Source organism: Brienomyrus brachyistius, chromosome 23 (genome assembly GCF_023856365.1).
Source record: "Brienomyrus brachyistius isolate T26 chromosome 23, BBRACH_0.4, whole genome shotgun sequence".
NCBI classification, from domain to species: Eukaryota; Metazoa; Chordata; class Actinopteri; order Osteoglossiformes; family Mormyridae; genus Brienomyrus; species Brienomyrus brachyistius.
Genome location: NC_064555.1, coordinates 21,132,932 through 21,160,806, shown reverse-complemented (window position 1 = coordinate 21,160,806; position 27,875 = coordinate 21,132,932). Strand labels below are relative to the sequence as shown.

The 27,875-nt window shown below is 43.7% G+C and overlaps 3 protein-coding genes across 4 annotated transcripts in view; 1 reads left to right on the top strand and 2 right to left on the bottom strand.

Moving 5' to 3' along the window:
- Positions 1 to 11,430, bottom strand: part of LOC125718891 (cytoplasmic dynein 1 intermediate chain 1) — a 48,733-nt gene extending 37,303 nt beyond the window's left edge. The window contains 6 exon segments of the mRNA XM_048993184.1: positions 1,548 to 1,663; positions 2,103 to 2,162; positions 3,354 to 3,444; positions 4,994 to 5,108; positions 5,329 to 5,454; positions 8,591 to 11,430. Coding sequence (XP_048849141.1) covers positions 1,548 to 1,663; positions 2,103 to 2,162; positions 3,354 to 3,444; positions 4,994 to 5,108; positions 5,329 to 5,448 — 502 coding nt within the window. The 5' untranslated portion in view covers positions 5,449 to 5,454; positions 8,591 to 11,430.
- An 18-nt stretch (positions 11,431 to 11,448) lies between these two features.
- On the top strand, positions 11,449 to 20,450 carry pdk4 (pyruvate dehydrogenase kinase, isozyme 4). The gene is made up of 11 exons (XM_048993183.1): positions 11,449 to 11,798; positions 12,527 to 12,668; positions 13,480 to 13,551; positions 14,178 to 14,362; positions 15,140 to 15,229; positions 15,530 to 15,607; positions 16,650 to 16,726; positions 16,915 to 17,013; positions 17,306 to 17,416; positions 17,544 to 17,657; positions 17,801 to 20,450. Exons 1-11 carry the CDS (start codon positions 11,681 to 11,683, stop codon positions 17,942 to 17,944), a joined length of 1,230 nt encoding a protein of 409 aa, XP_048849140.1. The 5' UTR covers positions 11,449 to 11,680; the 3' UTR covers positions 17,945 to 20,450.
- A 2,008-nt stretch (positions 20,451 to 22,458) lies between these two features.
- On the bottom strand, positions 22,459 to 27,615 carry asb4 (ankyrin repeat and SOCS box containing 4). 2 transcript variants are annotated; one of them, XM_048992887.1, is made up of 5 exons: positions 27,471 to 27,615; positions 26,973 to 27,242; positions 26,040 to 26,339; positions 24,518 to 25,151; positions 22,459 to 24,210 (listed from the first exon to the last, which is right to left on the bottom strand). In XM_048992887.1, the coding sequence occupies exons 2-5, from the start codon at positions 27,175 to 27,177 to the stop codon at positions 24,045 to 24,047; spliced, it is 1,305 nt and encodes a 434-aa protein (XP_048848844.1). In that variant the 5' UTR covers positions 27,178 to 27,242; positions 27,471 to 27,615; the 3' UTR covers positions 22,459 to 24,044. The 2 variants fall into 2 exon arrangements, with proteins under 2 accessions (XP_048848844.1, XP_048848845.1); XM_048992888.1 differs by adding an exon at positions 24,353 to 24,466 and having other exon boundaries at positions 24,661 to 25,151; positions 26,973 to 27,609.
- Positions 27,616 to 27,875: the final 260 nt, after the last annotated feature.

Below are 27,875 nucleotides of genomic sequence, written 5' to 3'. Positions count from 1 at the left end.
TTGAAAATGAAAAACATCCCACCGGCACCGAGAACATAATAAATCAAACGTTTCACATTTAGCCTACCTACAAATACTACGTAACCCTGTTAGAGGTCCATATGGAGGTACTTAATTCGCCTGTCTAACCATCTGTATTTTATACCGGTCTTGGCTTGCAAGTCTGGAGGATACAACCAAATTAGCCGGGTGTTGTGTGTGCTTCTCTTTACATGGTCATAAATAAAAAATAATTGAACTGAAGTGCGTTAAACGCGATCGGACTCGGAATTAAACATACAGATGTTAAGAATAGCCCAGAAGCGGACTTCGAGTAGCCGATCGCCGTACTGGCATCTAATTAAGGCTAGGAATATGTCACATTCTGCGCTGTATTATATATCTAAAAAAAACAAGCGTCTGCTTTTAATGAACCTGTCCTGCAAGTCATATTTCATTTTTTTTTATTGTAAAAATCTTGTATATTTCTTGTAGAAAAAGATAAAGCGGTGGTCGGTGCGCGGAGAATGAGAGCGACCATCACTGCTGACCCCCGTCATGTGGGCGAAAGCCAAGGCTCCGTGGATAGGCATAAATAGGCGTAATCGGACAGAAGGTGGGGAAACACATGCCGCTCCCATTACAGCCATTAAAGATGGGATGGTGCCTGGACTCCCCCGGGGGACAAGAGCGCCAGCCCGATTCCAGGTGATGCTCTTTGAAAGGCGCCACCCCTGGTGCCCGCCCGGTCTGTATCCACTTACGGCACTTGCGAATGTGTTTGCTGTCCCCTGATTTGAGTCAGAAGCCCCGACGGTCTGGTACCCTTCCCGAAAAAACCGCTCCTGACAAACCTTACAGGAAACGAACGGCCCCGCAAATCGACCTGAACTGGCGCAGGATTGAATAATCAAAGGATGGGTAGGAAAAATTAAATGACTGTGACATTACTTCTGCCTTCTTTTACTTACAGGGTTATAATGTCAAATACCCAATTAAAGTGTGCGTTTAAGGGTGGTTTATGTCAGAAGGAACTAAATTCAGCAGTGGCATATACATACGAGAGCGGCAAAATTAAAGCAATTACATGTTTAGTAATGTGAGCATGGTTTGTCATTTGTTTTAAATTGAACCTTGTTTGTTCTTCAGTGCTCGTGAAAACTGTGAAAAATATAGGCCTATATTCTGTTTAAGGAGGCTGGCTTTCTGTACATGCACATGTTATCCCTCACTTGTGTTACCTCAGACATACCCCAGCTGCCCTTGCCACCCTACACTAGATAAGCAAGTAGAACAGGGATGTATGTATGTATGTTTAAGACCTACTTGTTCAGTTCATACAGATGAAGTATTTGACTGTATTTATTAATCCACTAGCGGCTTTATGGAGTGACAGTCCAGGACTTTGTTGGGATTCTTCTCCGCCTCGTTGGCGTGACTGAGCATGATGCCTTCAGACAGTGAACAATGAGCGGCACTGCATGAGGAATCTCCACTGATCAGAAGATCAAAAGCATCTGCACTGGATTACATCAACTGCACGGGCCAGACACGGCCCTCAAACGCACCTTCAGACTGGAGGACCGCCAGGGGAGTCTGAGTTTCTTTGGAGTACGTCACTAGCTCCCTGGGCTGAAAGTCCACCTGTGTTATTTTTGATGGTCCAAGTCTCTGCATCCGGGATCTGGAGATTAAAAACAGTTTTACTGCATCGCTGGGGGGTCCATCGTCATGCAGTCTGTCTGTGTTAGTCATCAGTGGTCATAACACTGAGACCTATCCCAACTCATCATCAGCTGCCATGCCTGGGAGACATTGTGCAGAGCCAACATAATGACCCAACCTAATCTGAGGGCAGCGGTGGATTTCAACATGGACTGAGAGGAGCCTAACCTGAATTGTTACAGCAGAATAATCAGCTGCATAAATGTGCAAAAACTGCATCTTGCTAAGTGCATGAGCTAAGCACCCAATAGTAAACCTTGATTCAAAGTACCCACAAAGTTCAGCAACACAAAGGGAAAAAAAAAAAAAAACCTCAGCGAATGGATTCCACATGCCCTGGGTGGTAAACTGACTAAACACAGCTCCTAAACAGGAAGAGAGCAGAAGACGAGACGCACCCGAGCTCGGGGTCAGACTGCAGCTGCAGGACAGAAGGGTCAGTGTCCCAGTGTAATGTCCTTGAGGGGCCAGGAGGGGGCAGCACAATAGAGGGAGAACCTGATTAAGTGAATGACATCAGCTACTGCATTGTAAACAAAGCTAGCAGGAATGGACCCGTGCATTAAAGAAAAACCAAAAGAAATCAGATTAACCTGGTTATGATGCATATTTCACAACACATTTAGTAATTAAAACATTGCTTAGGAACATAATATCCAAAAGTTCTCAATTAAAAATTATACGGATTTTATATAAGGAAGCAAATCTTATTGTGTCTGGCAGACAAAGCAATATCCTTTATAAAATCTTCCTATATAAATTTTGAAAATGACAATTTGAAATGATTCCATGCTTTGTAATACGCCTTATTCATATTCCTGTAAAGTGCATCAGTCACCATATACAGTAGTTACCATTATTATCAATCATATCAGCCAATAACTTCCTCACGCTGTTAAAAGCCATTAACGAAAATGCAGTCTTAAAGTTGAGATGTTGCATTGCCCATCTGTCTGCACTGTCTGAAGGTGATACAGTGATGGAAATGCAGTCATGCAGCACATGCACACAGGCACAGTGCCACATTACCATGGAGACAGTGATGGAGACTGAAGACATACAAGGCACTGATTCTGAGCCTCACCTGTACCTGTCGGCCCCGTTTAGAGTGTCAAAGGGGAGAACACAATAGAGATCAGACTGCATGTAAACAGTATATTAATGATGTCATCAGTGCATGAAAAGATGCTCAATTGTTCTTCAAGCCAGTGTTCTCATTCCAGTCCTCAGGGCCCTTCAGATGGTGCCTGTTTTCGCTCCCTCCCAGCCCTCTGCCAGACAGTACACATTTTTGCTCCTTCCCAACCCCTCCCAGCTCAAATCAAACATATGTTACCAGCCCATTTTAGCACATATTATTATTATTATTATTATTATTATTATTATTATTATTATGAGATTTCATACTGTCAGATGGTAGAGATAAGTCAGCTGTTCATTGGTTTAGACACCCCCCCCCCCCCAGTGAGAAGATTGTCGCTAGTTATCAGGTTAGCAGAACGTGCTGCTTCAGCATCACCTAACTGAGAAATGGGTCCATATAATGTTTAGTGTAGTCATCGGGGTTCGAGTGGCGGTGAACAGCATGACTGGGTCTGGTGGAACGTGACGGTCTGCTTGGCCACGTGAGGCACAGACAGGCTGCCCACCTTCCTGGCACTGCTCCCTCAGTGGAATCCTGGCTGCCGACCTCGCTGGCCGTGCTCCCCGGCTTCGACGGAGGAGACACAGGGGTCGGGACTGAACAAGGACAGTGACAGGGGCCCCATGTTAGAAGGTGCAGCAGAGGTGACATCTGGGAACCAACAGGGTGAGTGGAAATGGGTTAAAGGAAACAAACGGGATAATTCAAGAGGAAAAAACGTGAGAAATGCAGGAAAGTTTACTCTTATTCGCAAAAAAACACATGAAGTGAAAGACAGACGTGGGGTGTTTCAGGTAATTTTTGATTTTACCCATCATTTTTAACAATCAGTTTTAAGTTATTTTAGGGCATCTCTAAAATTCGGTGATGGTGTGATTTGCATATCTTCTTTAGGCCGAAGCCCTCTTATTTATGGGTCCGATATGTGACTGGAAGGTCGCTGGTTCGAATCTCATGTGCCGCAGACTAGTCACACCATCGTTGGGCCCTTGAGCAAAGCCTATAGCATTTCAGGTACTTGTACAAGTGGCAAACAAAGTATCATTTCATTTTCACTTTTTTATTCACGTCGAACCAAACATTAACACTTAACTGTATTACAAATTTAGAGAGTGTCTTACTGCTTTTTGTCCACAAGATGTCCCCAGCGAGAGTGAGCTTCGGGTCTTACGCGATGTATTACGATAATAGTCTTTCCTAAAAGGACTACAAAAATTACTGCTATTTCAGTAGTAAAGTTATACAACTATATCTGTTGTTAACAACATACTGGCCAGTACTCCCCGTGTTTCTGCTGATTTTCTACCGATTTACTATTATCCCGATAAACCCCCCACTTTCCGCAGGTATTTAAGTTATACGTTTCGCGATGAAAATTGTGTTGCTGGGACCGCCCCCAGTTCTGCAAATTTTATCATCGGGGAAAGCCTCCATATTTTTCCACAGCCAAATGTTGGCAGGTATGTATCAATTATATACAAAAATGTAATTAAATTTCAATAGATCTTGACACATGAATTGCAAAAAAGGCTAAATGACACAATAAACAGGAAAAACGGGTATGGAGAATGAACGAGTGAGTTAATGAATGAATGAATGATGCAATAAAACATACCTTCTGTAATTTAATGATAATAACAATAGAATACAACAATGATACATCCATGATCATGCATTATTTTACATACATTACACATCATCCTGGAATTTAACAAATATTTTTTGTAAATATAGCACATATTAACTTTTACTGATTATAAGTAACGGTTATGAAAGGCTACAAAAAGTAAAACGCATATGGTACAACATTAGATCTTGTAAAATAATGCCTCTGTTATTGGTTTTGACTACTCAGAGGACAAAGATCCACAATCAGCTCTTGGAAGTACACAAAAGAGTATGGTCTCTATCTTACCGGACATGTGGTCTGTACATAATCAGGGCAAGGATGTGTCATCTACACCTAATGAGATGGTAAGGCTGTCTCTGGGTTCTGTGTTTAACGGGAGTGAAGCTTCAGGATTGTTATGTGGCCTGAACTGAGTGGAGGTTAAGGCTGTTTGTGTGGTCTGTTCAAAATGGTGGTTAAGGCTGGTTGTGTGGTCTGTTCTAAATGGTGGTTAAGACTGGTTGTGTGGTCCATACCTAGTGGCGGTTCTGGGGAGATCCCAATACTTTGCAGCAGGGCCTCAGTCTCCCGCCGCTTGTGGTCCAGATCCGAGTCCTGGGAGACAGCCTCCGATTTCTTCCGCGTCTCTGACTACACACACAGACAGCGAATACTGATCACTCTGCGACCGCTTGCATTTCTTCTGGAAACAGAGCAGCTAATGAATAGCCAAAGAATGGAGGTCAAAGCAGCATCAAAACTATGCTGACAGAAACTCAATGCTGTGGGTGGAAATCCCACAAAATGAGCCTAATGATGAAGAAGATGGTACATGTGGTCAGGGAATCCCTAGAGACATATTTACACTTACTTGACTTCTTACATCCCTCTTCTTCCTCTCCTCCTCCTTCCTTTTCTTCTCCTCCCGGATCTCCGCAAGTCGCTGCTTCTTTCGCTCCAACTCAGCTTTTAAGTCACTTTTGTCTGCCATTGTTTGCTATCAGGTAACAAAAGAGGCACATTATGTGTCTAATGGGCCCCTTGAAGTAAAAATTAGTCTTTCGAAATGTACTTTCTTCGATTGTTTCATTTGCAGCTGACATCTCAGTGAGGATACTGAAAATGCGTTGTTAGCTACATTACTACACTTTACCATTCACTCGTCTAGCACAACAAAACAAATTGTCTCAGCAATAAACAGAAATGAATCATCTGAACAGTTGTAGCAAGAGCCTAGTGCAAGTGTTTTAGCACAATATGTTGCTTGTTATTGCTCTGAATCGCTGTCTGCCGCAGTGCCAGTCTACGTCCTCACCATTGTCGCTGCTTCAGATTCTTCAGCACTAAATTGACTAAACTGATGGAGTTATTGATGCAGATTACCTAGGTACTCTTTGATTGGTCGAATCACGGACAACATGCATTGCACCAAGCCTCATATTATTAATAAAAATGTTGATGTTGATATAAAGCGGTTTGGAAAATGGATGGATGGATGTTGATATATACACAAGTCTACAAGCTTGGAAGAAGCAAACTGACGACATCAAGGTACAATGTATCACCGCTACAATGAATTACTGTATTCCAATTTTCCTATTTTAAATTATAGTTATAGACTGCAATTTTTACAAATGAGAGAAATCCGATAAAAAGATAATACTAAATACTGTAATAACTGTAAATTTTTACTAGCTTTTGAAAATTTCCTGGGGACACCAGTTTTGCAGCTAACTGCATTACCTTCAATGCCTTTTGACATTTATAGCAATAGGTCTACATTCTTCTTTCTTTATTCAGTCTGTACCGAATGTAAATACGGTTCCTATTTATGTAAATAATGTCTTTGGAACCTACTACCTTTACATTGTAGTCTAGAATGATAGTAATAAATTAAAACTGACATCCCGTGTAGGCAGGTCTTACCTTCTAAGTCCGACATCTAATAGCTGCTGATGACGTTAGCAGTGTTTTAAAGAGGTATAGCTAACAGGGGCAGCTAGGCAGCATAGCACTGCCATCTTCACACATTCATGGTGTCAACAGTGAGGATTGATGTTGCTGAGACAATCAGACAAAATGGAAACACAAACCAACGAATAAAACAGGTCACAAGACAAAGAGCAAATAAAACTTTATTAAAAAATACACTTAAAAGAGACAAACACAGATAAAATAAGTGCAAAAAGACAGAAAATGCACAACGCAAACAAACATAACAATATGTTTGCATATCGCTCAATGTGAAGAGACAATGCTGAAACATCGCAAAAACAATACAACCCCATTTGCAAATCATATGAACTCATATTTAATTGAAAACAGAACAAAGACAATATTTCAAACCTTGATACTATAATTTTATTGTTTTATGACAAATGTATGCTCAGTCTGTAACAAAACACCTGCTTGAATATCTCATGACTAATTAGGTTAATCAACAACAAGTCAGTAAGATGATTGAGTATAAACAGAGTCTCCCAGACAGGCAGAGTCTCTGTGCAGTGAAGATGGGGAGAGATTTCCCTCTCTGTGAAAGACTGCGTGGGCAAATAGTACAACAATTTAAGAATAATGTTCCTCAATTTGGAAATTTCGCCATCTACAGTACATACCGTGATATCATTAAAAGATTCAGAGAATCTAGAGAAATTTCTGTGCACAAGGGACAAGGCCGAAAACCAATATTAGTTACCCGTGATCTTCGAGTCCTCAGGCAGCACTACAGTAAAAACAGACAGGATTCTATAGCATTGCACGGTATCAGGGACACTTCTGACATCCATTGTCTGTGAACACAGTTCGTCGCTGCATCCACAAAGATGAAACTCTAATATGCACAGAAGAAACCAAATCTAAATGTGACCCAGAAATGCCGCTGACTTCTTTGGGCACCGAGACTCATACAAGATGGACTGAGGCAAAATGGAAAATTGTCCTGCGGTCTTACGAATCAAAATTTCAGATTCACTTTAGAAATCATGGATGCTGCGCGCTTCAGACTAAAGAGGGGAGGGGCCATCCAGGCTGTCATCACTGAAAACATGTGGTCCGTTATGAAACAAAAAATACGACTAAGGAGACCATGAACTGTTGAGCAGTTTAAATCCAATATCAGGCAAGAATGGGACAACATTTCACTCTCAAAACTCCAGCAAATGGTCTCCTCAGCTCCCAAACATTTACAGAAAGTTAATAGGAGAGGCGACGCAGCACAGCGTTAAACACGCCCCCGTCCCAACTCTGAAATGTGTTGTCGGCATCAAATTCAAACTGAGCGTATGTTTGTCACAAAACAATAACAGTTCTCAATTCAAACATTCGAAATGTCTTTGTTCTGTTTTCAAAATATGGTTATACATTTGTAAGTTAAAAGCTACAACAATTAACCATTTCCTCAGTGTAAGGTAAATACCAAAAATAATAGAAGCATCGCTGACTATAACAGTAATTATCTTTATAAAATAAAATACTATAAAATATGTGCGTTACAAGTGAGTCGTGGATGTGTACAATAACAACAAAAAGAGTACTAGCTAAGTCAGTCGTCTATATTCTGTTGAAATCCATTACTGGCAGAATATACACTACACACACACACACACACACACAGTATATTACAGGTATATATCTACATTGAAGTAGCTATATCTTTAAAAAACTGTTATATACACGTATCGGTTTTATATTTAGAATAATAATTAAACAATACATCATTCACTTTAATTTTAATTAGCAGTGGCAAATATTTACCGTTATTTTTTAAATAATTTGTTCTATATTTGATTTTGAGATAATGTATCGTAAATCATTTCATAATTTGTAACGATTATTGTTTTATCACGTTTCCAGTATATTTAATTGGTACATAGGCCCATGTATTACCTCATCGTATTTTATAAGCTATGTGTTCACGGATTATGCCGTGTACAATAATGCACTCCTTTTGGCGACCTAGTCTCAGTATTGATAGAACAAACGATACATAAAACAATCATGTTCTTCTATAACAAGACATCAATCAACAAAAGGTGCCGAAATGTGGGTATCAATTCGTCGACATTATAATTAAATCTGCTGTAGTTTCTATCACGCACTTCTAAAATGCATGTCATTATTGAAAACCTAGATACCTTTTTTCGGCGTATCTTCTCCAAAGATGCTGTATTACTGTGAAGCGATCCTGTCACGCATCCATTTCCAGAATAATGCAGACTAAAATATGCATATAATACTAAAATCTGCAGCTATTCAGAGATACGTTAATATAATAGAACGGTACGGCATGAAATGTATCGAAAATCGTCTATTATGCCGCTGCCTGCTCCTGCAATGCATCCCCTTCTCTATTCCATTCAGGCCTCCGCCTCAGTGCCGCCACCCATAGGACACAAACAGACTAACAATACAAGTAGTCGTACAATGTTACCATAATTACACAACAAATGCAACAAATTATATTTAATATGCATTCAAAGCATGGCATTTAGTATTTATTCACACAATTCCATTTACCCCATCAGCTAATTGATAGGCTCTAAAGATTTATTCTATAAGTAGTCAAGTAGTAATGTAATCTGATAACATTTCGTTAATATTTAATTAGGCGTCTTTATCCTGCCTGCCGGCGATGTTTCGGGTTGGAGCCCCACCCTTCCTGAGACAGACTCCAGGCTAATCAATACCTCTTACCGGACACTATAAGCTGTATGGAAGAGGAATGAATGCAACTGGGCATGTTTATCAGCAACATACACCATATTGCCAAAAGTATTGGGACACCTGAATTTACACACACATGATCTTTAATGACATCCTATTCTTAATACATAGGCTTTAATATGGAGTCGGCCCACCCTTCGCAGCTATAACAGCTTCAACTCTTCTAGGAAGGCTGTCCACAAGCTTTAGGGGGGTGTTTATGGGAATTTTTGACCATTCTTCCAGGAGACCATTTGTGAGGTCAGGCACTGATGTTGGACGAGAAGGTCTGGCTCACAGCCTTCACTCTAATTCATCCCAAAGGTGTTCTATCGGGTTGGGGTCAGGGCTCTGTGCAGGCCAGTCAAGTTCCTCCACACCAGACCCGCTCATCCATGTCCTTATGGACCTTGCTTTGTGCACTGGTGCGCAGTCATGGTGGAACAGGAAGGGTCCATCCCCAAACTGTTCCCACAAAGTTGGCAGCATAAAATTGTCCAAAATGGCTTACAACGCTACAGCATTAAGAGTTCCTTTCACCGGAACTAAGGAGCCAAGCCCAACCCCTGATAAACAATCCCACACCATAATCCCCCTCCACCAAACTTTACAGTTGGCAAGTATGTATCTCCTGGCAATCACCAAACCCAGACTCATCCATCAGATTGTCAGATAGAAGCGTGATTCATCACTCTAGAGAACAAGTTTCTGCTGCTCTACAATCCAGTGGCAGTGTGCTTTATACCACTGCATCCGATGCTTTGCATTGCACTTGGTGATGTAAGGCTTGGATGCAGCTGCTTGGCCGTGGAAACCCATTCCATGAACTTCTTTTCTATGCACTGAGATTCTTGAGCTAATCTGAAGGCCAGAAGAAGTTTGGAGGTCTGTAGCTATTGACTCGGCACACTGTGCGCCTCAGCATGCGTTGTCCCCGCTCTGTGATTTTACGTGACCTACCACTTTGTAGCTCAGTTGCTGTTGTTTCCAATTGCTTCCACTTTGTTATTATACCACTAATAGTTGACCGTGGAATATTTAGTAGCGGTACCATGCTTGAATTCAATGAGCTCCTGAGAGCAACCCATTCTATCACAAATGTTTGTAGAAGCAGTCTGCATGCTTAGGTGCTAAATCTTATACACTTGTGTCTAAGGAAGTGATTGGAACACCTGAATTCAATGATTTAGAAAGGTGTCCCAATACTTTTGGCAATATAGTGTATATTAATTTATGTAAAACTTATTAAGCCATAACACGTCCTACATAAACATTAAAGATTTCTAGACGATTATGATTATTATCATTATGATTGTCTAATTTACACTCAGGAATTTGAGAAATCTAAAGTTGTGGGTTGTCATTTATATTCTCTGCGTTTTTGATTTTCTAAACAAGGTTTAGAAAGATTATCTTTACACATTTCACTATAAGAAAAAACAGTGGATTATCAAAATCGACAGCTTGTTAACGAAGGCTTATCATAAAAAGTACATTTTATTCAGTGTCAATTCCATTTGTATCCAGTAGAGGGCAATATACTCAAACATTCTGTAAACCGTCGGAATTATTTGCCTACCTGACGAATGACTACGAGTGATACTAATCAATTATCTATCTATCTATCTATCTATCTATCTATCTATCTATCTATCTATCTATCTATCTATCGTTATTAAAGTAGTAGTTTTCGTTTTATATTTAAGTACACTAAAAATCGTACCATGTAGGCCTGTGTTACTTTAGTTTTTTACTGCGTTAGCTAGCACGCCGTTTACAGCAGACTGATTCAGCAATATGGCCTATGTAAAACATGTACAGCTTGCTGTTAACCTGCTGATACGTACGTTATATAATAATATACGTTATCTATAGATAACGTAGAGCACCCTGCACTGTTGCCATGGAAACTAAGTGGCGTCCACGGGCATACGCAACTGTATATTACTCATATTAAGAGGAAAATATCATTCCATAAAAACAGAATGCAGCATTAAAGTGCAAAGAGGAGCGATAAGTGGCTTGACCGCCCGGCCAAAGTGTCTTCGGCGGACCCTCGACTGCTCCGCCCCACCCCCGTTTTCTGGTGTTTACAAAGGCGCCGCGCAGCCACCCGCACAACATGGCCGAAACGCTTCTTTTAGGCGGAGCGGCAACGCGCCTTCGGGGTCGCGCGCGGCTCGAAACTGGCCCTGCCCTATGACGGCCGTCACGTCCCACTATTCGTTATTTTAGACGTCAATCAAATCACAACCGCTTGTGTGGGCGGGCTCGAGGAAGTAACACGGTGACATAGATTTTGACAATGCTGCACGTATAGCTAGGGACGCTCCATTCTCATGAAGCTGATTTATTTCACTATGACAAACCGTTTCATAATACGCTGTTCATAACTAGCAGTCTGGATAGCTGACTTGCTAGGTGGACGTGTTCGGCGATTCGAACGGACGACTCGCGGATTGCTGCGGCAGAAAAACAACAGCCTAGGCGACGTTGGGTTTTGATCCAAGTTCAAAGTCAAGATGAAATTTGTACAGTTTCTGCTGAAGAACAGCGCGATGGGCAACATACCGAAACAAGTCGATAGGTTTTCGAAATTTTCTCCGTCTCCGCTGTCAATGAAGCAGTTCATAGATTTCGGTAATGTTTCACCTTGACTGCATGATCTCCAGACTTAGCTGCTCTTACGCATGATCGCGACCCTAGTAGCTACACCACATCTGAATTATTATTTCTTTTTAACGAGAGGTAGCTTGGTGCATCTCAGACCATGCCATGATCTGCTCAGTTTTGCTTGTTACCTCGCTGTCCAGTGTCAGTATCCCGGGCCGCATCTCGTAAATATCATCAGCTGGCAATGTAATTCTGACCAGGCGATATTTACGTTTAACTTTAACTTATTGTCTTCTTTTTCTCGGACACTTGTGGCCAGATCTAGCCACGTTCTTGTCGGTTTCATTTTACCCAAGCAATCAGCCTTGTTATTGGCCGACATGTTTAGTGCATGGTTCATGTAAATGGCATCGGTAGCCTATTGGTTTGGTGGTCCCACGATTTTTACCATGTTAGCGATGCCTCGCTTTAGAAAATATAGGTGAAAGGTTACCGAATAAAAAACGCAGTAACACTGTCGTGCACTTTCGTATGCATGCATTTGAATACTTCGCGGTCGCTCATTACCACATCCTTTTTGTTGTGTTAATGTTTGAAGTTGGATGCTTTCGGAAAAATGCAGGATTCTTTCTGCTTTAACGTCTTATTCTTTGATTTTCAACAATGGCGCCTGATGCCTTGTTTACAACCCCATTAACAACTGAAAAGTACAAGCTGCGAATGGACGATTTTAATGCAAGCCTTTTTCTCCGCAGGGTCTGCCAATGCATGCGAGAAGACCTCTTTCGTATTTTTGCGCCAGGAACTCCCGGTCAGATTGGCAAATATCATGAAAGAGATCGATTTCCTTCCTGACAAACTGCTCGGCACACCTTCCCTTCAACTTCTGCAGAGCTGGTACATGCATGATCCCGTTTTCACCCTGATTATAATACTAAACATTGACATTTATCTCGAATTACCAGTTAGCTTTCTTTCAATGACCACCTCTTGGTGTAGTGGTAACATAACTTCAAAGTTTGCTTGTCCGGAGTCTCTATGCACCATATTTAGTGTGCAACGCAGTGGTATAGTCTATTTTAAACTTAAAAAATTACTGAGCATGAGGTGAAAAATATCTTTGACCTTGACCAGCACTAAGGGGTCCTAAGGGGTTGTCAACTGTCACGCATCTGGTGTGACATTTTCCGACTGTAATACTCGCGCAAGAAATCTTGTGGCAAATCTGTATTATTCCATTATGAACCTAAAATTAGCTGCTTCAAAAGCATTGGGTAGTTTTTAACCCTACAGACTATTCACAAGGTTATAAAAACTGTTGCATATATGTAAATGTCTCTGCAGACTTGTCTCGAATTGAAAATCAGATGCCAGCTAAGCAAAATTGACAACCCTGGTCCTCTATTCCAATGTAGCACCATATTCATCTACAAAGCCAGGCTTGGTGCCATAAATCGCTGTTTATGGTCACAGTCATAAACAGATTCCATCTTGGGTGTTTACGTACCCAAATGAAACCATCTATCTGTACAAGCTTAGAGCACTCCGAACTGCTGATAAACATCACCTTAAACGTGATGTGCTTCTCAGACGATAAAACCGTCCCATCTCAGGACTTGGTACTTAGCACCAGTTTGTTGTTAGACCTAGAGCTTAAATACGTGTTTTCGTTGTGTTCGGTAAACTGACCAGTTTGACTTTGACGTAGGTATGCGCAAAGTCTAATGGAATTAGTGGATTTCCTGGAGAAAGATCCTGAAGATAAAAAGATCTTATCAAAGTAAGTTGGGGGGGCATGTTATTGTGCTGAAGAGATATCTTAAAACAAATATCACGGGCTATTACAATAATAAAAGAATCAGTAATTTTTTAGTTTCATTTGTGACAATTGAATTCTTCTGCTGTCTGTAATGAGTGTAAGCATGTTTAAAATAAAATGCTTATTCTGCAGTTCTAGTTAACAGGACAGTGTTCAAGCATGAGTTATTCATGTGACATGGCTCAAAAGCGTGCGTTAAATACTAACCGATGCTAGCAGTTCTGCCAAAGGATGTTTTGATTGAAGTCAAGTGAGCTTTCACAAAGAGCATCTATTAACTTGGCAATTAATACGAATTGAAGTCAGAAAGCATCTGTGATCGGTCTTAACATCAAACTGAGGTTTTAGGTGCTTAACTAGCCAGAAACTCTTATTGCCTGGACCACTGTTTCTCTGAGTTTATAACAAAGTCGAGCCAAAATTAAGTGGGGGGTCAGCGACTAAGCTGCTAATGTTGCCTTGTGTTTTTCAAGATGATGTGTAATGTTTGGAAGTGGCAGCTGCTCACAGAAGCACAGGGGTCTGCCTGTAGTGTAAATGCATAAAACGTTGAACTACCTCTTTGGTACAATTAACTGTCTCTTCAGTTTCACAGAAACGCTGATTAACATCAGGAATAGACACAACAATGTGGTTCCCACTATGGCTCAGGGCGTCATAGAGTACAAAGAGGCCTTTGGGGTGGATCCTGTGACCAACCAGAACGTGCAGTACTTCCTTGACCGCTTCTACATGAGTCGGATATCGACGCGGATGCTCATGAATCAGCACAGTAAGCACACGGGTCCCCCCCCCCTTTCTCCGAGGAAATCTAAATTGATGTAGTTTCAGTGACGACTTTTACAGCGTTTCATCCTCGCACTGGATACTCAAAAGTAAGAACTGAATTGGGAAAGTTTTCAGATGTTCAGCACCTGACGCCTTCAGGCTGAACTTCGTCTGCAAAATTTAATACCTTTGAATGAATTTTTAAAGGTTTGGTGAAAACTCTGGAATCTAGGTTGTCTGTGTGCAAGTGTATAGTTTGAGTATGTTTTTTTTAATTAATTTTATGTACGTTTTTTTTTTTTACTGATACTATGTTTCTGCTACCTTGGCCCAGGTCTCCTTTGCAAAAGAGATCTGTGGTCTCAATGGGACAAACCTGGTTAAATAAAGGTTAAAAAATAAAAATATTGCAATAATAATAACATTTATATTAATGTGCAGTACTAAAGATAACGGCAAGTTATTTTTGTGGGAGTGTTAAAATGGTAATCTTAAGGTTTTCTTAAGTTCATTATAAGTTATTCTGAAAACAGCGTTTGTCTTAAGCTGTCAGCTAGATTCTTTGTAAAATCAGCTACTATGATTTCTGCTTGGGACTAGAGTTTAAACACGATTCATTGTTTTAAACCTGTACTTAACTTACTGTGGGACCGACGTTTGCCTTTGCTCAATCTGCATCTTCAACATAAAACAAGTCCTGTTTGTCATAAGTCAGCTGTTCTGCTGTATATGAATGTTTTTTTTAACACTGAAGGGATCTTGAGCATATGTCCTTCCGCAGCGCTGATCTTTGGCGGAAGCGCAAACCCTGCCCACCCAAAACACATTGGGAGCATCGACCCCAACTGCGACGTCGTCGAGGTGATCAAAGGTAATAAGTCTCTGTTCATTCATTAATCTGGCTTTATGTGTCTTTGTGTAAATCTTGCATGACAAATGATCACAAGGGAATAGCTGTTCAAACCTGTTTTGACAGCGTGTTCAGGAAGAAACAAATTGCATGTTAGCGTGTCAAAGAAAAGTAAAAAAAAACACAATGTGTGCCTATGAGAGGTGCTTTAGACAAACTCTACAGCACATCTCAGTTGTATTCGCGCCTGAAACACAGATGTTTACCCAAAGCCATCGGAATCATACGGGAGCTGGTAACCCTCTGCGATATTTCCCCCAGACGCTTACGAGAACTCGAAGATGCTCTGTGATCAGTATTACCTGACGTCCCCCGAAGTGGAAGTCAAGCAAGTGAACTGTAAGTGGAACCATGCCAGCACCGAGCCTGGGTCTTTGGGAGGCCGACACGAAAATCTTAGTTTCTGACTTGTGGTTCCTGACCGCAGGGCGACACGTGGCTGATGTAAGAGCCTTTTTATTGTACCACAGGACACGGACATGCTCAGTTTTTGGGCTGTCGATGGTAATTAAATTTAAAGCGCCACCGTGCAGAACTTTGCTCGAATACCAGGGCGACGAGGCCGACGTAAGGCGTGAGTGAAGATGGAGAGACTCCCTCTCCTTCTTTCTGCCTTCAGTCAGCGGTTGGACATGATAAACTACCTTTGTAAGGAAGGTCCCCTTTATATACTGCCTGAGTGCCCTGTTGAACCTCCCTAAATCATTAGTGGCCTGTAATTATGTTGGTTCAGATTAAACAACACGCCTTACTGAAACAGTGGCTAACCCTAAAGATGATTGCTCAGCCTTATGGATGTTAAACAAGCGCATTTTAATGACATGCTGAAACATCCTCAAAATTCAATAGTATTTTACATTTACAGCACTGAACTGAACTTTCCATTTAAATCCGACTCTAAATAAGAATATGTTTTAAAAAAAAAAAACCCATCGAACGTCTATTTTTCAGCAACCTGTTGACATTGTACGTTCTTTGTATGGGTTATTTCATTTGCAGTGATTTGGCCGCTTGTTCACACACTGTAGTGTTTATTTTGGGTCAAGTGTCTTAGAAATAGCAGTGTATCAGATATGAGATGATGATGTGCTGGCTGTTTGCTTTATTCTGGTTGGTAGAGGCAGTCCGAGCCTCTCTTGCACCAAATCATTTTCACTTATCTGGTAGGATACCATTTTCTTACTCTCGTAACTAGGTAGCATTAAAACCCCTGCCGGCCCACAGAGAGAACTTGGTGCTGACCTCCCCAGTAAGGAAAATTACACGGTGAACACAGCTTGCTGCGGTTGCCTGAGAGTATGTATGATCTTGTGGCTGTAGTGTGGATATGCAGTGAATTATGCAGCAGGATCTGATGTTAGGTTCTGTGTTTTTTTTCCAGCCAAAGCAGCTGGATCTCCTCTGCACATCGTCTACGTCCCCTCCCACCTCTATCATATGCTTTTTGAACTTTTTAAGGTACGTCAGTAAACTGCTGCGTTTTATGGTCATCGGTCTGATACGGCTGCTCTGATAAACACCATATGGCGTAATGGCTGGTGGCGTTCGCTGCTTATGCCCCGAGCGTCGCTGTTAGCATTGCTGTGATGTGTGTACGGTGCTTGTTGTGCGTTGCGGCTCCCTGAGGCCATGGTTTCTCTTCACAGAACGCCATGAGAGCCACTGTAGAGGCTCACGAGTCCAGCTTGACCCTCCCACCCATCAAAGTGCTGGTTTCCCTGGGAAGTGAAGACCTCACAATAAAGGTGAAGGGAGGGGAGGGGGAGCAGTGTTTCTCTTGAGCAGAGTTCCCCAGTCCGGTCCTCCGGGACCCCCAGACCATGTATTTGGACTGCCTGTGAAGGAGCAAAAATGTGGACTGTCTGGTGCTGGACTGCCTGGAAAGCTATTGGGAGGGAGCAAAAACATGGACTATCTGAGGGTCTCTGGGGACCGGGTTGGGAAACACTGCTGTAGAGGATGCAGCTAGTACGCCGTCTCCATGACATCATGTGGACCACATCCGGCTTAACCTCTCCCATCACCTGCTGTGTATAGATGGCAGACCGGGGTGGCGGCGTGCCCTTGAGGAAGATTGAGCGCCTGTTCAGCTATATGTACACCACGGCTCCCAGCCCCGTCACTGGCAATGCCCGCAACGCCCCGCTGGTGAGAAACCCCAACCGTATCATGTGACCACATCATGTGACCTAATTCAGAACCTCAAAGCGGATTACAGAGGCAGCAGGACTTTCTCTAATCATCTACCCGCCTGCCGATTTTGTCTGTTGTTCAGGCTGGCTTCGGTTATGGGCTTCCGATTTCCCGTCTTTATGCTAAGTATTTCCAAGGAGACCTGCAGCTGTACTCTATGGAAGGATACGGAACGTCAGCAGTTATTTATCTTAAGGTAAGTAAGACTGGAGCGATCTAACTCAGTGGGTGTATCATGCCACCAACTGGAGGTCAGTAGAAGGTCAGGCTTAATTTGTAAAAATCACATAGACGATAGTACTGTCTGCACCCTGTCTTCAATTCCCCGCTCATTCACAGGCCTTGTCCTCGGAGTCTGTGGAGAGGCTGCCAGTTTTCAACAAGTCAGCCCTCAGGCATTACCAGACGAGCACAGAGGCCGACGACTGGTGCATTCCCAGCAGCGAGCCTAAGAAACTGGGGAAGTTTGAGTACAGCGTGTAGGACTGTGAGGTGGTTGCATGCGCAGCACAGAGGTACGGCGGCTACGCTAGTGAGTCGACTGCATTATGGGTAAGGGGGGGCGGGGGGCGCTAATGGCGGCCGTCGGATTGCCACGGGGTGGCTCACGCTTTCTGTGATTAGCAGCTCGTTTGGCTGGCGCAGAAATTTCAGAATTTATTTATAATGCCGAGTTTTGTGAATTTCTGAGGGGGCAATTAATTTTACATTTCATTTTACATTTCATAGCGATCGCTAGGCTGGATGAAGGTGCAGTTTTGTGATCACGGAGTATTAAAGCCGAAGCTCGAATTTTATTTTGTTTCTGAGAAGGGGTGCCTTTTCAGTTTAATGAAATGATGTTTTTATTTTGGAGTATGCCCTCCGTTCAGGTGATGGTATAGTATCCGTCCTGAGCAGAGACCTTAGTGCAACCTGTAAACATAAGGAATGTTCCTTAGATCTTGTTTGCCCCTCGCTGAATATCCCAGAGCGGCCATTGTGATCGGCCCCCAAATCCTTAACCTGTTGGTCATTTCAAACGAAACATACTTTATGTATGTTACCTTGGCAGCTAGACATTTTTTTGTGAATCTTAAGGTTAATATCCATAAAATGAATACAAATCCCACAAAACCTACTATCAGAAACAGATGTTTGTAGAACATTTTACCTCACCCTCCTTAGAAATTTCATTTCACAGCTTTGCTGTATCCTGAAATTGGCTTGGAGTTTTAACCCGCAATAAGTTTTAATATTGAAGTTTGGGACACAAAACGAGCTGACCACTCGTTTATATTGACTTTGCAGCCTTGATTTTTGCTCTATGCATTCTGGATACCAGTAGTGTTTTTGAGATGTTATTAGGCAAGAATGTACCAGGGAACCATTAAAGTTCTGCTGAAAAATTGTCCGTTTATTTTAAAAGTGACCGAGATGTGGACATAATGGATGTGAGGTACGTTGTGTCTGTTTTTAGGTGTAATCGATACAAATCCACACCATTCTCGTCTCGCTTCAAGTGTCTAGTTTTTAAGTTTCGCAGTGATTTTGCAGCTGGGTTGCTCATTCACGTTCTTGTAAACACAAAGCTTTTCATAAAGTTCTGTGTAAACGGAGTATGAAATATTCAGCTCGTCATCCTCCAACCTCTAAAAATGATGGTTTCGTTCTTTTGCTTTTTGATTTATTGCAGTTTTTTTAAAACTTCATATCCTGTCATAACTTGATATTTTTTTTTTTATCTTGTACTTAATCTTCCCAGTTACTATGTGTACAGCATATCCTGTACAGGCCTCCAGTATAAATAGTATTATGAATAGTAACTATTAGTATTTTATCCCACCATATCGGCTGCTGTAAGTCGGACAGAATCACAACATCACTGCTTAGGGAGAGACGTGCTACTTGACCTCTTTTTGACAGTGAAAGAATGAGCTTGGCAGGCGTCTGTGGGGGAGGTGTGCGTACCCACAATCCTCTGCTTTGTACCCGTGATGGAACGCAGTTTTGCCGCCACAGGAATAGAGTGCTTACCCACTCACCCTAACGCTACATCAATCTTAAATTCCAAGAGCAGTTTAGCAGTTTTAAGATGTGGTGTTTAACCTCATTTGCGCAATTTTTGTGCGCCGGATTGAGGACTCAACGGTGGGTGTGTGCACTGCTTTTCCATGGCTGGTCGTGCCCCCACCTCCTCAGGGTGTTGGCAACGTGGCACCTCCTCATGAGTGCCATGTGAGTTTGTGTATATCTGACCTCAGGGCCGTGCCGGTCGGATGGACCGAATAAACTCCCTGGTGGATAAATGAAGCGACGCTAAGGCTAAATGTTTTTCGGCTGATTTTTATCGAACATGCTCCATGTTCAGCACGATGGGACGCAATCATTAGCTTTCACATGTGTTGCATGTCACCCTGCCTTACTAACGTTGTTGTCAAACAAATGTGCTGGTGCTTATCTCTACTGTCGTTCCTGATGATTCCACAATGCCAATATACAAGTGCTACCGTTACCTTGAACGACCTTTCCTGAACTTTCCGAATGGACCCTTTGGAACGTCGGTCTGGAGTATAGCGCTAACGTCCCTTTCAACACCCTTGGCCAGAAATGCCCCCCAATAATCCTTGACCATTCTCTTCCACACTCAAGTCAGAGGATGACAAATCTGTCATGACACCGTTGTCTCACGCTTTGATACGCTCAGCAATAATCGCCACGTCCAGTCATTTCATCGTTCCCTAACCAACTTGCATGACTGCACATTTCACTGAGTTTTTACCAGACGGTCGAAGCTGTGTAGAGTTCACTTGAGAGAGGCGGGGTGACGAGTGTATTTTATTTTTTATTTTTTTGCGGTGAGATGAAGAATCGCATTGGTGCGTTGGCCAAGTAGCCTTGTCCTTTGTTAGCCAATGTTTTCAAAGTTCCGTCCTTGCAAACTTGTGAAGGAGTCGCCTTTGAAAAAATCATCAAGACTATATGGAAAATAAAGCAATTGCACAAAGAGCTTTTGGTCTGTGTGTGTGTGTGTGTGTTTTTTTTTTTTTTTGCCCCATTATAACCCAAAGTACAAGACACAGAAATTTGTGATTCTGCATAATAAATAAGTCAACCATTAACTTTTTCCACCCGGTCCCATGGGAGTTCTGCGATAACTTGTTAACTCCACGGTTGATAAATCCTAAACTGGTTTTTCCACCACATCAACCACCGTTATCAAAGCATATAAGAAAAATATTTACACATGCTGTTAAAATAGTAGCACCTGGCACTGGTCCAGAGGGCCAATGGTCGATGGGGTCAGCGGGAGGTCCCGTGGACTCAGAACCCAAACCGCTCCCGGTCACCGGAGCTGGAACTATGCGACTGGAACGTGTTCCTACAGTCACTGGTATGTGTTACACAGTGTTACAGTGTCATTCAATGACCGAAAACAGTATCCCGTGTTTTGGTTGCCACTGAGACACAAACCTGAAAGAAAACGAACTGCCCCGTTACAGCGCTTCCTGCCTGCTGTGTTCTCCTTGGCCGTCTTTCCCGACTATCCCTCCCCCCCCCTTGCTTGTTTTGAACCCCCAGTGCTGTGTTCTTGGCTCCACTCCAGGCATTATTCCTGGAAGACTGCCACGCTCCGAACAGCCTGTTCTGTTTTAACTCTCCTGATATTGTTCTGGCCTTACTGACAGCGAGGGGCCTGGTGACTGACACCAGTGGTACCTTATAGGGTGCTATATTTATGGCCTTCCAGCTCGTCCCCCCCCCACCCTGCACGGGGTGTGGCAGTAGTGCTTTGCCAGAACGTACCATCTCATCTCATACTGTCTGAACGGGATTAAATGTAATATTTATTAAACAGGTCCTTCTGGAGGGTGGAAGGCCCATGTGTCTGGCTTATTTTCCAGGTCCTACGTGACGCCCGTGCCTGTGCCCCCTGACTCATTACCGCCAATTGGACATGTGTACCCTGAAGGTGCCCCCCCCCTTGGTGTATGCATGAGCTCCCCCACGATTCTCACGCTGTGCATAAGCCCCACAGCACCAGCAAACAAGGCTTTGTGGGCAGGTGAACAATTGGTTCCCAAAGGCGTAATGTTTTCTGTCAGCATGATTGGTAGACTTTGGCGTTGGCATCATGCACCGTAATGGGAAGCTGGGGGGTGGGTGGGTGGGGGGGGCTGGCTTTAAAGGGACCTTCTGCCCAGTCAGAGCCAGCCTGTCGGAAACCGTCAGGGCAGAAAGAAAAGGCTCAATTGCCGCGAGTCGACGCGAGTTGGCGTCCATCAACAGGGCTGACATGACAAGTATCACTATGTACTAATCCCTAAGCAAACAATAACTATTACATCATTTTAATGACCACATGGCAAAATTGGTAGGGCATGAACTAGCCTTAAATTAATTTATCATACTTTGTCATTTCTTACGGCCAAATTTCGAGACAAAAAAATGCGTGTTGACAGGAAGTTACTAAACATGACCAGGTGCAGGGCTGCTGTGATTTAATTCTCTCTCGGCAGAACAATAGGGGAATGTAATCCACAGATTGTTCGTTATAATTATTCTACCTCATGATATTGTTTTTTAGCACCTGTGTGCTTTAGGCTGCTCTCACCTCCTATTACTGGCCCTAACCCCCTTTTTTCCCCAAGCCGCCACTGCAAATAAGAAATTTTCCATGGGTTCCCAAAATGACTCTCCATCATCAGACAGTAACTACAACATATAATAATTATTCTAATTTCTGCCTTCCAACCACTTTCCCAGACCAGGGTCACAGGTGGCCTGGAAGCACCCTGGAGAGGGTATCGATCTGTCACTGGGCACACACAAACATTCACTCACACACACACACACACACACACGCCTGACGTCTGATACTGACCCCACACATAGCCAGATTAGTTATCTATATCTTTGCGGGAACTCTCCCATTTATTCCTATAGGCATAAACCTAATCCCAACTATGGTAACCCCCCACCCAGCCCTGACCTTAACCATAAGTAACCAAACAAAATACAAGACACTTCACATTTTTACTTTTTTGATTGCGATTACAGATTTTTATAAAACTTCAGTTTCTCCTTGTAGGGACTGAAAAAGGTCAGAATAACAGGTTTTTAAATAATATTGTGGGGACATTTGGTCCCCACAATGTACTATACACATTACTTGACCACACACACATACGGGCAATTTAGAGAAGCCAGTTCATCAAACTGCATGTCTTTGGACTGTGGGGGGTGGGGGTGGGGGTGGGGGGGGGACAAAGAACCCAGTGGAAACTCCCAGGACCAGGACGACATGCAAAAATGATTCAAATTCCCAACCCTGGGGGTGTCAGGCAACAAGGGTGATGCAAATGAGTTGGAAACCTGAAAGGTTCAGGAGGTCCAGATGTGGACACCCCCCAGGATCATGCCAGCTGTTTGAACAAGGGGACCCAGAACTGCCAGTCTTGCCCCTGGAGACTATAGTGCTGCTTGCTGAGCAACATTTGTGCATAACATTACATTTAATGTTATATATACAGACGCTCCTCTACTTACAAGCTTTCAACTTACGAACTTTCGGGCATATGAACAAAGAGGACTGTAAGTCCTAATTGTGTTCGTTGGGCTCCCGTTTCCTGTCCTCAACATCAATTTTTTTTCTGCACGCCAATCCCGCCTAGTACGACTTCTGGCCGCTACTCCCGCCGCACAGCAGCGTAAGCGTGCGAACTCCCAGCATCCTAGTTCTTAGTACTTGCATGTACCCTTAAAATGATGCTGAATAACGACTTACGAACATTTCAAATTGCGAACGGCCGTTCGGAACGTATTTCATACGTAGGTAGAGGAGCGTCTGTACATATCTATAATATATCATAAAAACAACAACAGAGGTCTAGGAAGGAGGTTTTCCCTCTTCGGACATCCCAGGTATTTCACAATACTAGCTACTTGCAAGTAATTAATTAAATAACCTCCAGTAACATCCTGATTTGATCTAATATTTCGTCATTAGTCATTATTGTGTTTCATCGGACATGCCTCCCTGAGAGAATGAAATGTGTTTTTTAAGTGATCTACACGTCAGTCATTTTTCAGGTCAGCGTGGGAGGTCTTAGTGCAGCCGCACATTTAATCTACTTTCATGGAAAATCCAGCACAAGAAATATAATGCGCTCCAAAAAAACACCTATCTGTCTTTCCAATGGTAACAGTCACTGAGGATGAAGATGCATCATTGTGCAGCTAGTTAACAACCTTCTTCCATCTACAGTAAGTACCGTAGGTCACTGGATAGGGCGTCACCGCAGCCGTCCAGCTTTCAGTAAGTCCTGCAAGCGATGCAGCAGCAGTAACCGCCCTCTTGGGAGCGCTCCCTTAATCACTTTTTAGTCATTTTCGGTTTGGCTATAAGCGGTGAGCCATTTCCTTTTCCATATCACGCTTCATCTGGGACCCACATAACTCTTCAACTAGCCGAGGGCTACAGCATATTGTGCTTTGGTACAGCCATTTAAAAAATTTGTTTGTTCGTTTTGTTTTTCGATGGGTATGTTCAAGGCAGGCCCCTGGGGGATTCTGGGTAATCAATAAATGATGCCTTCTGGCTCTAGCAGCAGGTACCTCTGCATGGATAACGGCATGGGCAGGCTCCTGACCCCGGCGTGGCACCGGCTGCCCAGTCGCGCTCGGATGGCACACCTGGCCAGGTGCTGCAGTGTGCGTGGTCTGTCGCTGCACACCGCGAACAGCGAGTCGTAGAAATCCTGGTGTCGCTGTAAGGACAGAGCAAGGCAGATATTATTATTATTATTATTTATTACTTTAAGGGGTCCAAACAACGTAGTTTTTCTACTGATTTATTATTTTTATTACATTAATTTACATCTGAACAAGCGAGATTATTTCTAAAAAGACCTTGTAGGTGTTGTCAGGAATGGCAGTCTTCCATTTTCTTGTGGACTTGATATGCTCGTATGAGTTGACTATTACCTCCACCATTCTGGGGTACTCGTGACAGGACTGCAACACCTGTGAGGAGCTCACCATGAATATATATATTTTTTTTAATATGTCACTTACCCTGATGAATACCCTGAGAAGTGGTCAGTATGCAAAACACAGGGATTTGGATGTGGCTGCATGCAGGCAGTGTGCCGGCTGTGTTCCCGGATGCTCCGGCACGTATGCGAGCGCCGGTGTGAGGGGCGGGCGGGGCGGAGCACCTTGTGGAACTGGGGGGGGTATATTCTCACGGCGCCATGGTTGAGCAGAAGCTGGGTGCACAGCTCGGGGATTCCCCCGGGTCTCACTGAGGTCACCTTCAACAAGTATTGGATGGGTGAGCAGCCGTTGATGTCCATGATGCGGGCGTTGGCGCCAGCCTCCAGCAGCATGCGCGTCAGCACGTGGTCGCAGTTCCACGCGGCCTTGTGCAGCGCCACCTTGTCGTCCACCTCCTGCGCGTTGACGTCGGCCCCGTGGTCCAGCAGCATCCGGCACACCAGGTGGTGCTGCCCGCTATAGACCTGATCGCGCATGTGCAGCGCCCAGTAGGTTGCCGTGATCAGTGGCGTTTCCTTGTACACGTTGGTGGCGTTCACGTTGGCACCGTGGGTGAGGTACAGGCCCACCAGCTCAGGGATGCCGAACCGGGCCGCTGTGTGGAGGGGTCTCTCGGCCTCGCTGTTCTCGCTGCAACAATCCACCATAGCACCTGAACACAGGAAGCAGGGAACTACAGCTAGGAACTACAAGGGGAATGTACCCCAGACCCTCAGCAGAAAACTAGAGAACCGACCCTCAACACAGAAAATGGTGGACTTCAGATGCGTCACCAAGAACAGGAAAGTATTACGGAATCTGCCCCTAAAAAGTTTACTACAGAACCTACACCCAGGACAGGAAGATATTAGGGAACCTGCCCTCAAAATGAGGTACTATGTACCAAACCTAACCTTAGGTTAACAGTACCACAGAACCACAACAGACAACCATAACCTACCCTCAAAATAGAAAAGTGTTCCTACAACTAGAAGTGCTTACTCGCCTATCTACTGTACCACAGAAAGAGAAGAAGATGGCCTACAGAACCTGCTCCCAAAACGATGTACTGCGAAACCTATCCTTCGATTAACTGAACCACAGAATCTCAGCAGAAAATTATAAAACCTGCCCTTAAAATAAAAATCTGTGTATTACAGAACCTGTACAGTAACTAGATCAGGTATTGTAGAACCTAGCCACATAACCCGCAACAGCAACATGAAATTGTATCACAGAAGCTACCCGTAGACAGGTAAACAGTGTACCAAAAGAGTTAACCCTACAAAGGGAACAAAACAAGCCAACCTAGAAATAATAACTGTCATAGAATTTACCCAAGAATAGGAAACCACGGTATTTCATGTGAAAGAAGTATCCAGTATCCCGTTTCTCTGATAGCAATGTCGAGAAAAGACGGGATATCCTGGCCAACATATGACTCTGAGAGAGGAATGTACCCTTCTGCTATATCAGCAAGATGCAAGCAATCTGCTGACAAACACAGAAATGTTGCAGATAGAAGCAGATCAGTGTGGGTCAGTAGGTCAGACCATCCCACCTTTCAGAATGAGCTGTTTTGCACAGTCCACGGACTCCTTGGTTATGCAGTAGTGTAGCGCTGTGTGGCCGCTCAGGGAGATACTGTTGATCCTGGCGCCGTGGCTCAGGAGCAGGGTGACGAAGTCGCTGTTGGAGACCTCGCAGGCCACGTGCAGGGGCGTCTTCCCGTTGGGCTTGCGGTTGATGGCGGCCCCTTTCCCTAGCAGCGCCAGGCCGCTGGCCAGAGAGTTGTACATCACACACACATGGAGACCTGTCGCCCAGGAAGACTCTAGCTTGTAACCCGGCAGCCAGTAGCCTAGGAGTAATCATTTGCAAATGAAAAATAACAAGGTTAACAAGTACAAGCAATTAAAATTAATAATCATGTGGTCTAGAGGCATATTTATTTCAATGGCAGGTGAAGTCATCCTTTGCGAAGCTGACCCCACCTTTGTGTGCAGCCTGCTGCTGAGGAATTTCACATGTGACCTGAATGTCAGCAAATCATGTTGCTGAAACGGTTTTGTGCCTCCAAGCGAGGAACTTAACCTCGACAACTGCTGCAACACAACCGGGCTAAATGCGTAAATTGCACGTTTACGATGACAAAGTGCTAATAGTCAACCCAGTAATGTGTGCAATGATTTTCTGCAAGCCTCAGTTCTTTAGCTAAACGTAAACATACGACAGTAGTTCATTTAAAGAAGTTTAGCGCCCCACAGTGGTGAAGCATAGAATTGCTCCTACAGTAAACATATAGCAACATCTAGCCAAACCATTTTTGTTTTCATTTACGTAAGGCAAACCCACGAATGAACATCCAATACTGTAAACAGACACGCTGCCGAGACACGACACACCTTCTGAGTGAGAAAACATCAATCTGGACACTCCTGATTTGTGTTTCACGCCTCCGGTAGAGTGTCCACAGGATGGTGTGGTGCTGTACCTTGTTTGTAGGAAGCCAGGATCATACTCCGATCCTCCACGTCAAACACGCCGTCTATGTCGATGTTGGTGTTGTGCAGAATCCTGTGCACTTCGTCCACGTCGTCACACTGCAGGGCCTGCAGGAATCGGGCCTTGAGCTTTCGCTCTGCCTCCTCTCGGGAGTCGGGCTTGATCATTTGCACTCTTTGTGCCCCCGAGGGCATGTGGCGGTGTTCTCAGGCCACGCGTGTGAATCCTCTCCTTCGGCCGGGGCACATGCGAGAGCTGACTAGGATGGCGGGTAACATGATCACTGGAGAGTCCAACAGACTGGCTATTTATAGAGAATGAGGCTGGAGTAAGGCATGTCTGAGAGAGGGGTAGTGAAATGCTGATTACTAGGGGTGACAGTATACCAAAATCACATTCGTACAGGGGGTACAGCCAGCCAGGAGATGCAAATGCCGTCGAATCAGCAATTCAGTTCGGTACCTTTCTAAACGCACAGAACGTTTACCTTTCGCGCTGTGCTTCTTGGGAAAACCTCCCAGCTCATTGTAGCCTTGCACTGGAGAAGCAGAAATGGAAAATGTATGGATAGACCGAAGTTCCTTCACAGCTCTCGGGACAAACAGAGCAGAGAAAAAATATATATAATGTGGCGAAACTGATGTGTGTCTCATCGGAAACAGAACAGAAAGCGAGACGGTGGGAAAATATCAGCTGAAGGGGAAATGAAACCTGGTTTTGTGAAAGATGCGGAAGCCGTTCCTGCTGAGCATCCATGTGACTGGTGGCTCGCAACACAAAGTGATGAAAGGCAAGCTGGGATGCGATCAGTGCACCACAGATTAGTCGGGCACCAACGCCATTCCTGCAGCGCTATCAAAACCGATACCTTAGCCAGGTCGTGTGTGAGCTT